The following is a 16,718-nucleotide window of genomic DNA, read 5'->3' as shown; positions in this document are numbered from 1 at the left end:
CCTGCAGAGCTGACAAAACATCCGCCCCAGTGTGGCTCCTGTCCCCCAAACAAACCAGCGCAAGCACGGCATGGCATCGTTTTGCCTGCGTACTTGCGTAGCCCCTGGAACGCCTACGGAGCACCGCTGGTTCTGAGGACAGAGCACTGGAAGAGGCCATGGAGGAAGAAGAAGAGGAGGGGGTGGAGGAGAGAGGTGTGTCACAACCAATAGTAGCATTTTGGAGGCGTGGTGGCGGAACAACCTCCAACACTACTGCACCTTGTCCTGCATCCTTCCTAGCTGCCAGAAGAGTAACCCAATGGGCCGTGAAAGACAGGTAACGTCCCTGTCCATGCCTGCTGGACCATTAGTCAGCGGTAATATGCACCTTACCGCTGACCGCCCTGTCCAGCGAGGCAAGGACATTGCCTTCCACATGCCGGTAGAGAGCCGGAATCGCCTTCCGTGAGAAAAAGTGGCGTTTGGGGACCTGCCACTGAGGAACCGCACATTGTACAAACTCACGGAAGGGGGCCGAGTCTACCAACTGAAAAGGCAGCAGTTGAAGTGCTAGCAATTTAGCCAAGCTAGCATTCAACCGCTGGGCATGTGGATGGCTGGGAGTGAACTTCTTCCGCCGGTCCAGCAGCTGGGGCAGGGACATTTGCCTGCTATAATCGGACGTGGGTGTACCGCTAGCAGAGTTCCCGGAAGCACTTGGCTGTGACACACCTAATTCTACACCTTCATTCCTCTCAGAGCAGGTTTCAGAGAGGACTGAAGGTCTAGTGGGGTTGGAGATGCCAGCTGATGAGGAGCAAGGAGAGGTCCTCTTTGTTCTTTGGTGTGGGTCTTTGAGGTACGCTTGCCAACAAACTGCATGGCAGGTCAACATATGTCTGGTCAAGCATGTGGTGCCCAAGCGGCTGATGTTTTGGCCACGTGAGATACGCTTGAGACATATGTTGCAAATAGCAGCGGTGCGATCTGATGCACTCGTCTCAAAAAAGGCCCACACCAAAGAACTTTTAGAATAACGCGCAGAGGCAGCGCTCTGCACAGGCGGAGCTCTGCGGTGTGATTCAGTCGGTGTGCTGCCCCTAAGCTGGCCCCCGGAGGGCATCCTGCCTCGTTGGACATGTGCCTCCTCCTCCCTCCTTCCAGGCACCCACGTGGAGTCAGTGCCCTCATCATCCCCTCCCTCTTCATCGCTGTAGCAAACCTGGCAGTATGCTGCAGCTTGTGGAACATGACTGCCAGATTGCTGTCCTTCTTGAGCATCCCCTCTGTCTGCGCTCACGCTACTGCCTTCCTCTAGCTGAGTGTCATCATCAGAGCCCACAAAACACTGGGCATCCTCCTGGAGCATGTACCCAACACTGTGCTCAAAGAGTTCAGGAGACTCCTCAGGAGGACGTGGTGGGTCTAGGGAAGGAGTCACTGATGATGACATTGAGAGGAGGGAAGACGATGCGTTGGCAGCTGCTTTGCTACTACCCTGAGACTGGGTGAGAGAGGATGAGGAGGATGAAGAGGGCTTGGTCATCCACTCTACCAAGTCGTTGGCATGTTGCGGTTCAACATGTCCAGCTGCCGAAAAGAAGGATAAGCATGTCCCATGGCCACGTGCTGATGACAATGCACCGCGTCCACGACCAGCACTGTTGTCTCTAGACACAGAGCCTGCTTGCCCTCTTTTATCGGCTCGTGCCTGTCTGCCTCTCCTTGCTGGCCTTCCAGACATGGTAATGGCCTGAAGGGAGTTGGGTAAAACAGCAGTTGGGTAGTGTATATTGTGCTGGAGGCACACAACACCCACTAACTCCTGCAGATGCCTTTATTATAGAACACCAGAGATAAAGGGGTATATACAGATGTATACTGTGCTGTGCTGGAGGCACATACAACTTCCAATAACTCCTGCAGATGGCAAGTGGGCTCAAATAGAGAACAGCTATGTAGGTGGATATAGCGGTATGTACTGGGTACAGAGCACGCAGACAGCACGCACTATCTCCTAACACTACTGACTGCAAGCTCTATTATTAAAGATAGATCACTAGCTATATAGGTGAGGTGAATATAGCAGTGTATACTGCGGTCAGGGCACGCAGACAATAACCAGAGAACACCAGAGATAAAGGGGTATATACAGATGTATACTGTGCTGTGCTGGAGGCACACACAACTTCCAATAACTCCTGCAGATGGCAAGTGGGCTCAAATAGAGAAGAGCTATGTAGGTGGATATAGCGGTATGTACTGGGTACAGAGCACGCAGACAGCACGCACTATCTCCTAACACTACTGACTGCAAGCTCTATTATAAAAGATAGATCACTAGCTATATAGGTGAGGTGAATATAGCGGTGTATACTGCGGTCAGGGCACGCAGACAATAACCACTACACAACAGCAAGATAGAAAATCGGCCGAAAACGATCGGTGTGTACTGTGTTGAAGGTACACAGAACACCCACTGCTTCAGACGCCAACACACTACACGAGGCCGCCGCGATGGCGGCCTTATATAGTGTGGGGCGTGCACTACACAGCCTGAGCTATGATTGGCCACAGGCATCCTGCCTGTGGCCAATCATGGCTCTCCTCGCTGCTGGCGCGGCGATTGGCCAAGCATGCGGGGTCACAGTGCATGCTTGGCCAATCATGAGCCAGCAATGCACTGCGCCATCGCAGTGCATTGTGGGCCGTAAGCGCCACGCGAATTTGACGCAAACGGACCAAAATGTTCGGATTTCGCCGAACGGACGAACAGCCAATGTTCGAGTCGAACGTACGTTCGACTCGAACACGAAGCTCATCCCTAATTCAGAGACATAGTTCTAGGAGTCGTTCTCGCTCTCCTATCTGGTCAGAGAGCGAGGAAGAAGAAATAGAGGATTCACAAGAGGACCTCTCTTTAAAAATGAGTCACCTTAAAATGCCTCTCCAAAAGACCTTAAATGAAACAGAATTAGTGTCAGAAGATGTAACAGCCTTTAAATTTCCCCTTAATACTATGGGTACTACCCAAGTACAAATTCCGTTGCCCCTGGGCATGGTCAAGGAAATTAAGGAAACATGTTCTAAACCTAAAAAAGATCCCAAATCAGCTGTAAACTTTCTTAAAAGATACTGTCAAGGGGCAAGGATGTCTGGAGAAGATCTGGAAGTTATTATAACTGCTGTAGATCCTGAAACCACTGCAGAACTGAAAGTCACAGACTGGGTATGGGAATGTAAGTTATATGAAGATGAGGAGGATTGGACTGGCTTTTGTAACAAACTCCTAGCCGCCTGGAGGAAAGCATATAAACCAGAAATGCCCATAAATGATTTGCTTGCATGTAAACAACAAACAGGGGAAGATTTTTATTCCTTTGTGTCACGGTTGTTTAAAATTTACACATCCTGTGAAATAGATAGCCCACAATTGTTTGTCAGTACAGCCATGAATAATGGAGACCCTAAAGTAACACAAATTATAAAATTTGTTAATTCTGATTGGGCTACACAAAGTCCTAAAGAATTTATGGAGGACGTTAAAAAACGGGCATCCTCTGGGGTTTTCCATACAAAAGGGGGATTATTCACGCAAACCACACCTGAGGTCTCCCCTGATATTTCTGCCATGTTTCCTGCTCTCAATGACCGACCACGAGGGTCATATCCTCAGCCCTATGACAATCAAGGATGTTTTAACTGTGGGGATCCTTCCCACTGGAAATCTGATTGTCCTCAAAGGAAGGACTACAGACCACGGCGAGGTGGTCCAAGGAGAGCTGATTTCAGAGGCAGATACCAGGGAAGAGGTCAACAACACCACAACAACAACACGGGTTATCCACAAGAACGGATACCTCCTCACATACAAAGTGAAAGTAGAACTCCCGATCGCCCTCCAAATCAATCTTATCCAAATCAACATACTAACAGGCAGTCCATAGAGCCAAGGAATTCAGTGGATCTAATTCAGATGGACTGGCCGGGTACAGGGATAATAATCCCCATAACCCCTTCCACCCTAGACCATAGGGACGCCCGGAGCATATTCCCTCCTTGGTAATGCACTTTTTCTCTTCTCATTGGAAAACACTTCCACAAGTAGTTTTAAAAGTTGAAGGACATATGGTGACGCTATTAATAGATTCAGGCGCGTCTAGCAGTAGTCTAAATGACCCCAAATTTATCAATGAGAATTGTACAGAGGGATGCTCTGTGGGAATAAATGGGACTGATGTTACACAGAAGATCACTGCTCCTCTAGAGGTGACAGATCTAGAAGGTAAATTATTGGCCAAACAAACTTTTGCCATCTTGACCGAATGTCCCTTGTGTCTGATGGGGAGAGATCTTATGTCATCTTTAGGACTGACCATCAAATTTGACTTACAAGGGGGTATGACAGCTAAAGCAGTTAACTGTGACTTAACCATGCCTAAGCGAAGGGATCTGACATTTTAGTACATGTCCATACCAGCCCCCCTGGAGCCTCCCCCAATTTGGGCGAAGTCCAAGACAGATGTAGGACATATCAAATGCACTCCATATGTCCCCACTTTCAAGCCCAGCTTTCAGAAACAATACCCATTACACATTCAAAAACTACAGGGTATACAGCCACAAATTGAGGATTACTTACAAAGGGGAATCCTCAAACCAATCATCAGCCCCTGGAACACTCCCATAAATCCTGTTAGAAAGGCCAATGGGGAATGGAGGATGGTGCAGGACCTACGGGGAATAAACAAAGGCATACAGCCCCTTCCGCCTTTAGTTTCAGACATTACGTTTTTTTTTTTGAGTATACCTGCCACATCCAACATTTACACGGTACTAGACTTATCCAATGCTTTCTTTAGCATTGATGTACATGAGGATTTTCAGGGAATCTTCGCTTTCACCTGGAGCCCCCCTTGCTCCATGGTACCAGAAGTAAGTCCCCCGGTCAGCAACTGCAACTGACCTGGAGGCGTCTTCCTCAGGGATATGTGGACAGTCCGGCAGCCTTTTCTATGGTTTTGAAGGCCACATTGGATGATTGGGTACCACCTCAGGGATCCGTCCTACTACAGTATATAGATGACCTACTGTTGTGTAGTGAGAGCAGGACGCAGTGTTCAGCAGATTCGGAAAGCCTGATGAACCATCTGTTTCTCAAGGGCCATTTGGCGTTTCGGAAAAAGATCCAATGGTGCAGGGACAAGGTGGAATACCTAGGATATATTATCTCAGGCGGGACATGACAAGTGTCCCCTGAACGAGTCAAGACCCTGAACTGTCTCGGTCCTCCGGAGGATAAGGCAGCGCTCCTTTTCTTTCTCGGCTCGATCGTCTACTGTAGGCAATGGATCGCAGACTGTTCTTTTTATGACTCAATCCTACGCCCTGCCACTGCATTGACTCCCCCAAAACAGGTCACATATACTGAGGAAATGACACAAGCTTTTAATTCTTTATTGCAGTCCTTGGCCAGTGCCCCAGCACTGGGTTTGCCAGATTACAGAATATCCTATGTATTATACTGTGTGGTCAGGGGCCCTGCATTTGCTGCGGTTCTAGCGCAAATGCACGGCACTCACTACCGCCCCGTGGCCTACCTTTCAAAAAAACTACCAATTCAAGTCCAAGGCATGCCTGCTTGTTTGCAAGCTGTGGCTGCTTGTGCTATGACCGTAAAGGAAGCATCAAAAATTACTCTCGGGACTGAAACCACTCTGTATACCACACACACTGTAGTGCATCTTCTACAAAACATGTCAACTCACCCATAGAGTTGTGGTTATGAGATTGTGCTATTAAACACACATGGACTCACAGTCAAATCATGCTCTGAAACAACTCCAGCAGTTAGAATGTTACATTCCTTATGCCGCGTACACACGAGCGGACTGTATGGCATACTTAGTTCGTCATACAATCCGACGGACAGTCCGTCGTACTTTCCACTGAACGGACTTGACCACACACGGATGCACAAACAGTCCGTCGAAAGCTTGCGCGATGACGTGTACAGCACGTACGACGGGACTAGAAATAGGAAGTCCAAGACACAGCAAAGCACCCTTCCGCCGTGTAAATCCTTTCTGGGCATGCGCCATTCTTAGTCCGTCGAACTAGCATACTGACGACCGTATTGTCCGCTGAAACCAAAGTACGACGGACAGAATTTCGAAAAAACCAAAATACTTAGTACGCCGGACTGCACGCTGAAAAAGTCAGCTGAAGCCCACACACGAGCGGATTGTCCGCTGAAATGTGTTTCGACGGACTAAGTACGCCATACAGTCCGCTCGTGTGTACGCGGCATTACTGAGACTGACAATTGCAATCACTCCCACCCATGACTGTTCTAAAGAATTGACTAATACAACTTCACCAAGACCAGACCTCACTGACACTCCCAACCCTGAATTTTTAGACATTTTTGTTGATGAAGTTGTTCAAGGCCCTCAGATAACATGTACAAGGCAGGGTATGCAGTAGTTACTTTACCTGATGTGATTATTGAAGCGAAACCACTAACAGCCAGTTCAGCACAACAAGCTGAGCTACATGCCTTAACTAGAGCATGTCAGTTATTTCAGGGACAGGAAGTGAACCTTTACACTGACAGCAAATATGCTTTCAGCGTGGCCCATGATTATGGAATGATCTGGACTAATCGGGGGTTTAAAACCGCAAACAACAAACAAATTGCCAACCAAAAATGGGGGGAAAACCTCCTGCAAGCACTCCATTTACCATCCAAGGTTAATATTATAAAAGTGAAAGGTCACTCTTATGACAAGACAGAAACTACTAAAGGTAACAACTTAGCGGACACAGCAGCCAAAGCTGCAGCTGGTAGGATACCTGTGCAGGGAACTCAAATGTTGTTCTCAACAGATTTCCTTTCTCCTGATTTCAACTCCATAGTTTCTCTTGTGCAAAAAAAAGCACCACCCGAAGACATAGATTGCTGGACTCACGCAGGATTTGACACGTAATCCGGATGGATTATGGTCAAACAAGGAGGGAATCATAGGGATCCCAGAAGCTGCTGCTCCCTTGATCCTGTCATACCTTCATGGTCCTGGGCACATAGGAAAAAAGCCCCTTTTACAACTGTATAACCAAAGCTTTTGCACACAGAAAGCACATTCTCTGGTCAGTCAGCTAGTGGACTCATGTCTCACCTGTGCACAAAACAATGTTCAAGGTCCAAAATATGGTTTACATGGACATCTCCCACCCCCTTTGGGTCCCCTGCAAGATATACAGATAGATTTCACACATATGCCAAAACAAAAGGGAAACATTAAATATCTTTGCGTGATGGTGGACAAATTTTCGTCTTGGCCAGAAATTATTCCGGTAACAGGAGAAACTGCAGGGATAGCCACCAGGTGCATAATCAATCATTGGATCAGTAGATTTGGTTTACCTGCTACCATATACTCTGACCAAGGGTCCGCTTTCACAGCGAAACTCACCCAAGAGTTAGTAAAAGTCCTGGGGATACAATGGAAGCTTCACATTCCATACCATCCCCAGAGTGCAGGAGTAGTGGAAAGGATGAACAGGAACATTAAGGACAAGCTAAGGAAGGCCACACAGGGTACTATGAAGAACTGGCTTAATTTCTTGCCAGGGGTACTCTTCCAGATAAGGACCACCCCTCATGCCAGGACAGGTCTCTCTCCCTTTGAAATCCTAATGGGTAGGCCAGCACAAAAAGCCCCTAAAATAGGTGAGGAGTCTAACCTATATTCCTTACAGGAAGAGCATGTGAGACATCTGGTAAGTAGCCTTACTGAAAACTATGATAAGGTTGCTGTCACTTTTCCTCCTATTTCCTCAGAATCAACGCATCCCTTCATACCAGGAGACAGAGTGTTGATCAAGCAACTTGCAGTCCGCAAGCAACCAGGTCCCGTCTTCCAAGGTCCATTTGAAGTCCTCAAGGTCTCCAGGACAGTGATTCTGACTGAGCAAAGCCCGCAATGGATCCACGCATCAAGGATAAAGAAAACGCCACCACAGCAAGAACCAGAGATGGACCCAAAGCCAGGACCAAACGGATCCGAAGAGACACTGACCCAACCACTCCCTGCCACCCCCCCCCCCTCTCCCTCGGATCCGAAGAGACTCTGATCCCATCACTCCCTGCCCCAGACCCCCTCTCCCTCGGATCCGAAGAGACTCTGATCCCATCACTCCCTGCCCCAGACCCCCTCTGACCCACAGCCAAGCTGCCTCCCTACTAGGGACCCCCAAGCCCCAATTCACAAAGCTCAGGAGGTGCAATGTTAAAGTTATTCTTGTTTTGTCAGTTGCATTGACCATGAAGATGATCTTATTAACTGTTACTGGGTGCTGGCTTACATCTTCATGCAGAATGAATAGGAATAACAGTATAGGGGTCAGGGAGAGAGCAACACCTACAGGAATGATTTATAATTATCCCTGCTGTATACAGACAGGAGAAACTATGTCAAAAGCACAAGTTGCAGCAGTAACTGAGTATCGCATTCAGAGGAGGGATGTAATATAACAGCATTGATACTGTTAGCAACATACAAAGGAGAGAACAAAACCTGGTGCATGCATCCCGATAGTTTAATAGCAAAAAAACTTGTGAGTAAACTTAAAAGACAGAAAATGGAAGCCAAGGGTATTGATATTGCTATACAACATAGAAGGTCCCACAGGCAATCTGAATACCCCCTGTCACAATCACACCTAAAATTATTGTCTTTTCCAAAGGCAAGGAAAGAGATCCTAAAACCAAATTTGAACAGCGATAATAATGGAGCTCAATTAGACCCAGAGACCTATTCAGTCCCTGATACCATCCCACATCACTTCATAATGATGCATGCTTTCGCAAGGATACAGAATCATTCTGAATGTTGGGTATGTTCTCATATGGGCACGGGCCGACATTCAGTTCCCATGGTTGGAAGACCCATCACCCTAGAACAGCTGCTAGATATCACCCAGCAGCTCCCTTTAGCCAATACAACTACAATTAACAAGCCCCTGTTATTTACTGGATATACCAGGAAACCCCAATTCTGCTTCTTAAATGGAGCAGGGAGAGATCTCTATAATGCTCAGTTCTGTAGAGATACTTTGGTAAATTTCACCATTTTAGATTTGCCCCTAGCTCTGAATGGTACAATAGAAGTAGAAGGACTACTTACACATAATATCCCTAACCGAGATGATCGGATATCCAATATGTCCCGTTATAATATATCCAAATGTGCCAGAGGGTATAACTTATCCCGAGCACTTGAATGGCTGCAAGACACACATATGAAAAACCTTTGGATGGGGGAAGAGGAAAATGATACCCCCTCCTTAGGAGATTGGCTGTGTCTTGTAGGACTCCGATCTAAACTAAGTTCCCCCAAAATAGTACCAGCACCTCATGTCCCACATGGGTGGATGGTTTGCTGTGGCTTATGGTGTCACACCACTATTCCCTACCCCATGGACAGGAAAACAGCTGGCTGGTGTACCCTTGTAGAAATGATACCCTTCGTGGGAACCACGACAGGAGATTCTCCTGTCTCAATGGTACCAGCACATGGCCACTTAGAGTTCGAGAGGCAAAAAAGGGAAATTACTACCTGGTGGGGCAAGGTGTTTGCATCATTCGGTGGAGCAGGTATATACAATGCTCTCGCCAAGGTGGATGAATTCGGGATGTTAGTGGATTCTTGGATGAATAAAACTGCTATAGACATAGGATTGCTAAATGAGGAGCTGAGAAAGATTTTGTTTGAACAAGAAATTATTAAACAGAGACAGGAAAGAATGATGATGATCCTTACTGAACTTTGTGACGTTACAGGAGACAGAAGCCTGTGCTGCACATATATGAATAATCTAACGAAACCATCAGAGGACCTGCAGATAACTGATTACTATGAAATTATAAAGGGACACAATGATGAAAGGGCAAAATTGCAGGACCGAATGAGACGTCTGGGAGACTCCTGGAATCCATTCTCTGGAGTGGGAGGTTGGTTTGGTTCATTCTGGGATAGTATCATGAATTTCTTTAAGAAAGTAGGAATGATCCTCATCATCATACTTATCCTGGGAATTGCAATCTATGCCACCATTAAGATTATATTCTGTCTGATGGGCAAAGCTACCAAAATCAAACCTTCCACCTCAGACCCAGACACAGTCATGGCCATGTTCTACTCAGAACATAGGTGGTACTGAGAATGATCAGTAAAGGACTTCGTCCTTCATGATCAGAGGAGGGATTGTAAGGGTAGGGAGAGTCACCCTTTAAGCTTATGCTAGAAATATGTAAGGAGCTTCATGAGTTAAAAAAGCATATTGCTTGCAAGTATATACAATGTTTGTTGTTTTGCAGTCATCTGCAAGTCTGCAAGAAACAGGATGCATTTGTGGTTAGAGCTAGCTTTAGAACTTTTATAGGAAGTAGGAAATATTCATAAGGTGGTTTTATATGTGTTAATGTAGACAATTCTAAAGGGCATTTATATAAATATATGTCTGTATGTCTGGAGACTTTTTTATCAGAATTCCCCTAAAAAAGTCCGCTTAATGTATGACGCACTAAAATGTCAATGCTGTGTGATTGGTAAACAGGAAATTAAAGGTGTGTATTCAGAATCAAACCAGTGTGTGTGTTTGGTCCTTTTTGAATAACCACCCCAATCGATTGAAGAGAGTTTTCCAGTGAAAGTCCAGCTCGAGCTAAGTAGAGGACAAGGGGGGGCGCGCCTTTACCCTTTGGAATGTTGAAACTAATTCAATTTTCTCTTAAATAATGTGTGCCTTTTAACTGCTTAGCTTTCACACTGCTGTAACCACTAACCAGTAACCAATGGGGTTTGACATTTCAAACAGCTCACATCTCTAATCGAGATTGTCTCCTTGCCATGTTATGCTTTTTCATCCTTATGCTAAAAACATAATGCAACTAATTGGAATTCACATCAAGCATACATTCTAATGTAAACCGGCTCTCAGGTTTACTGATATCCTGACATTATGCTGAAAAATTGAAAAGGACAACAGTCAGTGCAAGCCGTCTTCCTGCCATATGTTTGAGGAAATTAATGGAACTATTTTACATCAATATCAATTTTACGGCAATGCCAAATTCACACAAAACCATCATTTTGCTACCTGCACATATTAAGAGTAATGCAACTATCTCTCGCTACTGATGTAAACAGTTTTATTGCTTTTCTTGACATTTAGCTGGTATCGCTCTGCAATAGGAAGGGTAATGCAGAGATCAACTCGTCTAATATCAGCTTTCTCTGTGGTACCAGCATATCTTTTCAATTTAGACTAATGCAACTATTTCTCAGCTATTTTGAAGCGAATGCAACTAAGCTTTCAATTTCTTACCGTTGAACTGTGATACTTCCTCCCTTTAATATTAAGCCATTTAAATGTCATATTGGTCTACTATATTATATAACTCTCTGAAAACCAAGGGATATCGTCATGCTGCCATACTTAAAATCTGTCATTTATATGTCATTTATAGCTATATGTAGAGAATAAAACTATCTTAAATCTTTAGCAAACAGTTTTACTGCTCAATCAGTATCGACTATCATGGCATAATAAAATAAACTCTTCCATTGCTTGACTCTAGTTTGTGTATTACTTCTTTTTTTCCACTTTAACTGTCACACTGATTATCACACTGACAACACATTTCTTTAAACCGCATCAAAATGCGAGAAAAGCCATGGGATGGTTTACATGATTGAGTTGTAGTTGCAACAGCAAAAGAAAGCAATAAAGTCCTGATTACATTGATAAAACATAATGCAACTATTTTGCATTCACATCAAGCATACATCCTCTCACTAAACTCTCTCACTATTAACTAACTATCTCACTATTAATGTTCAGGGTTACTGATAACCCACACTACTACGTTCAGGGTTGCTGATAACCCACACCTACACTGGCTATTGTTACTGACAACAGCCAGTGTAAGCTGTCTTCGTACTTTGGAATTTTAAAGCTAAGTCAATTTTTACTCTTATATAATGTATACCCTTTAGCTGCTTAGCTCACACTTTGCTGTATGTAGCAGTGTTAACTGTATTAATGGGTACCTGTAAAAGTAATCAATGGGGATTAACATTTCATCTATCTCACATTTCTAATGCAATTTGTCTCTTTGCCATGTCATACTCTGCCAGTTATTATGCTTTCTCATCCTTATGCTATATTTAGATTATACTCGCTACATGATTAAAGACACGTAAGGATCCTGAAAAATCATAGAAACCTAGTCACGTTGTTGCTGATATTTCGTGTTATACAGCAATCATCTCATCTAATTGCTATTCCGACATTCTGCCTTGTTATTACTTTGCAAGGCTCTCTTGAACAATGTAAAGGTAAGCTAGATATTTTGTGTATTTCCACTTAAACTCGACCTGTATATACTGTTTCAATATTATCCTTTCTTATTTTGCTAAATTTATTATTAGATTATAGAGATTGCTATGTATAAATCCTGCCTGGTAAACCTACTCACCTTAAGGTCTGCTGCTAATTTTAGCATAATACAAAACCAAGTTATTGCTACTTTACACGCTGCACATATTCAACTATCTCTAACTACCGATGTGAACAGTTTTATTGCTATTCTCACATTTAGCTGATATCACTTTGCATTAGGAAATGGAATGTGTAGTACAACGATCACTCATCTTTATATATTATTTATCAGTCATTTTGAAGCTACTGCAACTAACGCTTCCGAACTCTATACTGTTAACCGCAATACCTACTCTCTGCAATATTAAGCAAAATATAAACTGTCCTATTGGTCTGCTATGTATAATGTATACAAATACAATGCTATGTATAATAATACAACTCATACTAATAAAAAAATTTAACTAATAATACAACTCTCTTAAAAGCAATATCCTCTCACTGCAATACTTACACTCTGTCATTTTCATAATAATGAGAATAATGATTCTAAATAATCTTTTATTCAACAAAAAGCAGTGTAAAACTCTGCTATATGTAGAGAAAAATATCTCTTATATCTAACATCATAACGGGCATGCTGTATCCTGTTAGCGGTGACTCTTTAGTCCACTAGTTTTCACCTAGGGGTAGGATGACCCGTGGGTCATCAGTTGGTTAAAGGGGTGTTGAGAAAAAAGCTGAACTTTATGCGTGAGGGGGGGGGGAAGAGGAGGGGAAGAGAAGAAGGAGGGGGGAGAGAGAAAAAAACGACAGGGGGAGGGTGGGGGACCTCGGGGAGAAACCCCCCCAGGAAGGGTATATTAGAAGGATTACTATCCTATTAGTCTTGCCCCCAGATTCTCCACCGGGCAGTAGCAACTCACTCCAAGTGCGGACCTAAGTGGCCAAGCATGCCATCAGCCGAGCATAAGCTTCCGAGTAGTAAAACTCTAGCCAATAGAACCACTTTTGGAGGAACTTCTCTCTAGTACCTCTATCTGTTGCCACCAGGTCCTCCATTCTATGAATCTCCACCACCTTTTTCAGCCAGAAATCCACCCCCGGGGGTTCCTTCCGCTTCCAGTACAAGGGGATGCAACTTTTTGCTGCCATGACCAGGAGAGTGAAGGAAAGAAATCAAGAAAGAAGAAAAGGAAGAGAAAAAAGGAAGAAAATGGAGGGAGAGAAGGAAAGAAATAATGAAAGAAGTAGAGAAAGAAAAACTGAGGGAGGGAGAAGGAAAGAATGAAAGAAAGAAACAAAAGAAAGAAATAATGAAAGAAAGAAGGAAAATGGGAGGGAGAGAGAAGGAAAGAAAAAAAATAAAGAAAATGGGAGGTAGAGAGAGAAGAAAGGAATGAAAGAAAGAAAGAAGGAAAGAAAGAAAGATAAGGGACGGGAGAGAAGGAAAGAAAGAAAGAAAAATAGAGAAAGAAAGAAGAAAAGGAATGAAAAGGAGAAAGAAAGAAAGGAGAAAAAGGAAGGAAGAAAAAAGAAAAGAAAGAAAGAAAGAAACAAAGAAAGAAAGAGAGAAAGAAACAAAAGGGAAGGGAGAGAGAAGGAAAGAATGAAAGAAGAATGAAAAAGATTAGAAGGAAAGAAAGAGGGAAAGTAAGGGAAACAGAATGAAACAAACGAGGAAAGAAAGAAAGAGAGAAAGAAGGAAAATGGGAGGGAGAGAGAAGGAAAGAAATCAAGAAAGAAGGAAAGGAAGAGAAAAAAAGAAGAAAATGGAGGGAGAGACTGAAAGAAATAATGAAAGAAGTAAAGAAAGAAAAACAGAGGGAGGGAGAAGGAAAGAAAGAATGAAAAGTAAGAAAGAATGAAAAACAAAAGAGTAAAACTTGCGCTTGGTAAAAATTAGTTGATATGGAAAAAATCAATTTAAGAAAATAGCAGCCAAGCACAAAAAAACAGATACTAGGTCTAAATAACAGAAATGTGGAAAACAGTGCAGCGCTTAATATATACCATGTGACTGAATATAGTGAAACAATAAATCAGGGAAAAACTTTCAAAGATAATGTTTCCAAAAAGTAAAACATCAATGATAAACAATACACATGTGCATATTGTGCAATAAACAAAGAAGCAATAAAAATGGATTATTGAACCCAAAAAACTTTTAAAGAGGACAAATGGTTATTTGAACTACAGCTTAAGGGCCGGTTCACACTGCGAGCCGCGGCGAGGCGTCTCCGACTTCCTCGCCGCGACTTGCAGGGGGGGTCAGCGGCGACTTGCAGAGGACTTCTGCATAGAAGTCAATGCAAGTCACCCCCGAAGTCGCCCCAAAGCACGGAACCCTTTTTCTGAGTCGGAGCGACTCGAGTCGCTCCTCTCAGAACGGTTCCATAGCACTGTATGGGGGCGACTTGCGGGAGCGAGGCGAGGCGAGCCGTGTCGCCTCGCCTCGCGTCGCAGTGTGAACCGGCCCTAATGCTGTGAAGCACAAACTTGTAATTAAGTGAAGAAAATAAACAACAAGATTGAAAAATAAATCAAAACAAATCCCATGCCTTGGATAAATGAAGTGATTTACAAGGCCCCATATATGTGAAGATAAAAGTTCATTAAGTGAAACGTGAATGAAACTTTAAAGTTGGTCCCACGTCTGGAGTAGGTTGCCGTTATCAGTGATGGGTCGCTCCAGCCTGATAAAGATGATATGGATGCCACAATTGCTATATGTCTTACATAATGCACCGGTATGGATATGCAAAAAGTGGTTCAAAAAACTGGACACCCTCTTCCGGGAGCTTATTTGGAGGAAGGGCACAGCCCGGATACGACTCCAGACGTTACAGTTACCGTTAGATAGAGGAGGCTTGGCGGTGCCACACCCCAGGAATTACTACCTGGCGGCGCAGCTGCAGCATCTGGCGGGTTGCGACTCGGAGCAGGGAAGAAAGTTAAGGGGAGGGATCAGGATGGTAGGAGCACCACACGAACTTATGGCCGAGGCCCTGGAGGCAGACTCCTTTCAGCACAGTAACTCTGTAACTAAGATGCTGGGCAAGATATGGAAAACGGTGAAATTAAAAATGGGCTACACAGGGCTGCTAGAATTTACACCACTCTGGGACAATAAAAATCTACCGGAACTATTTAAAATAGGTAAGATTAAAAGGTGGGAAGTGGAAGGCATAACCAAATTGATCCAACTCTACGACGGAGGGGCCCTAAGAACATTCCCGGACTTAAAGCAGATCTATGATATACCCCAACAATCATACTTTAGTTATCTACAGGTGAGACACGCCTTAGTAGCACAGTTCGGGGGGCACACGACACGGTGGGATAAAACACCCCTACTTTGGAAATTACTTACAACGGATAGGGTAAGTGGGTGTATATCAGAAATTTATAACCAGTTAGGTATGAACCAAAACCTGGAAGTTGATCACCCGAACTTAAAAAGGAAGTGGGAAGAGGACATAGGGGAAATATCTGAGGTACAGTGGAGGAGAATAATGGAGCTAGGGCCGGTGACGTCGGTCTCCCCCTCTCAAAGGATCTCACACTTGATGTTAATACACAGGGCCTATTATACACCCAAGAGACTATGCCTGTTTGGCAGGAGAGCCGACGATAACTGCCCTAGATGTCGGGGACAGGGGGACCTTCTCCACATGATGTGGCGCTGCCCAAAGTTATTTCGGTATTGGAGGGAGGTGGTGGATACTATCAATAAGATCTATGAGTTAGAATTGGTAATGAATCCGATCCTGTGTGTGCTGGGTTGTAGACAGGAGCGGAGAGAATCAAAAAGTACAACGGCGGCAGTGGTACGTTGCTTGTTCCAAGCACGTAGGCTGATCGCGCAAAGATGGCAAGCTGAGAGGGCCCCGCTGGTGAGTGAATGGACCCAAAGTATTAATGAATTAGTATGGAAAGAGAAGACACTATATGTAAAGAGAGGGAACTTTAGAGAGTGGAAAGAAATCTGGAGGCCCTGGATAAATGAGATGGGTTATCCTATTGATTAAAGGAATTAGTAGAGGGTGATATAGGTGTTGTGGTGGTGGTTTACCGTAATCCTCGTGCTTATGTGAGGGAGGGGGGAGGGGGAGGGTTGGGGGGGGGTAGGGGAAGGAGGGGGAGGGAGGAGGGGACTGGGGGGGAGAGGGGAGGGTGGAAAGGAATATGGGGGGAAAAGTTGAAGGAGTAAAATTAGGCTGTTGTTGTTAGTTAGTTTCTTTGTTTTTAGAACGTTTTGTAACCTTTGATGGAAAACTTAATAAAGA

The 16,718-nt window shown here is 44.3% G+C and overlaps 1 protein-coding gene across 2 annotated transcripts in view; it reads left to right on the top strand.

Moving 5' to 3' along the window:
- LOC143997523 (uncharacterized) overlaps nucleotides 1-10,631 on the top strand; it is a 187,801-nt gene extending 177,170 nt beyond the window's left edge. For both annotated transcript variants that reach the window (XM_077493179.1, XM_077493178.1), the window contains one exon: nucleotides 7,826-10,631. In XM_077493179.1, the coding sequence (XP_077349305.1) occupies nucleotides 8,569-10,206 (1,638 nt within the window). In that variant the 5' untranslated portion in view covers nucleotides 7,826-8,568 and the 3' untranslated portion in view covers nucleotides 10,207-10,631. The remainder of the gene's footprint in view (nucleotides 1-7,825) is intronic.
- Nucleotides 10,632-16,718: the final 6,087 nt, after the last annotated feature.

Source organism: Lithobates pipiens, unplaced genomic scaffold, assembly GCF_037356315.1.
Source record: "Lithobates pipiens isolate NorthernLeopardFrog02 unplaced genomic scaffold, aLitPip1_a1.2 Scaffold_19, whole genome shotgun sequence".
Taxonomy (NCBI): domain Eukaryota; kingdom Metazoa; phylum Chordata; class Amphibia; order Anura; family Ranidae; genus Lithobates; species Lithobates pipiens.
Note: the sequence above shows the minus strand (reverse complement) of the source record. Positions and strands in the feature narration are given on the sequence as shown.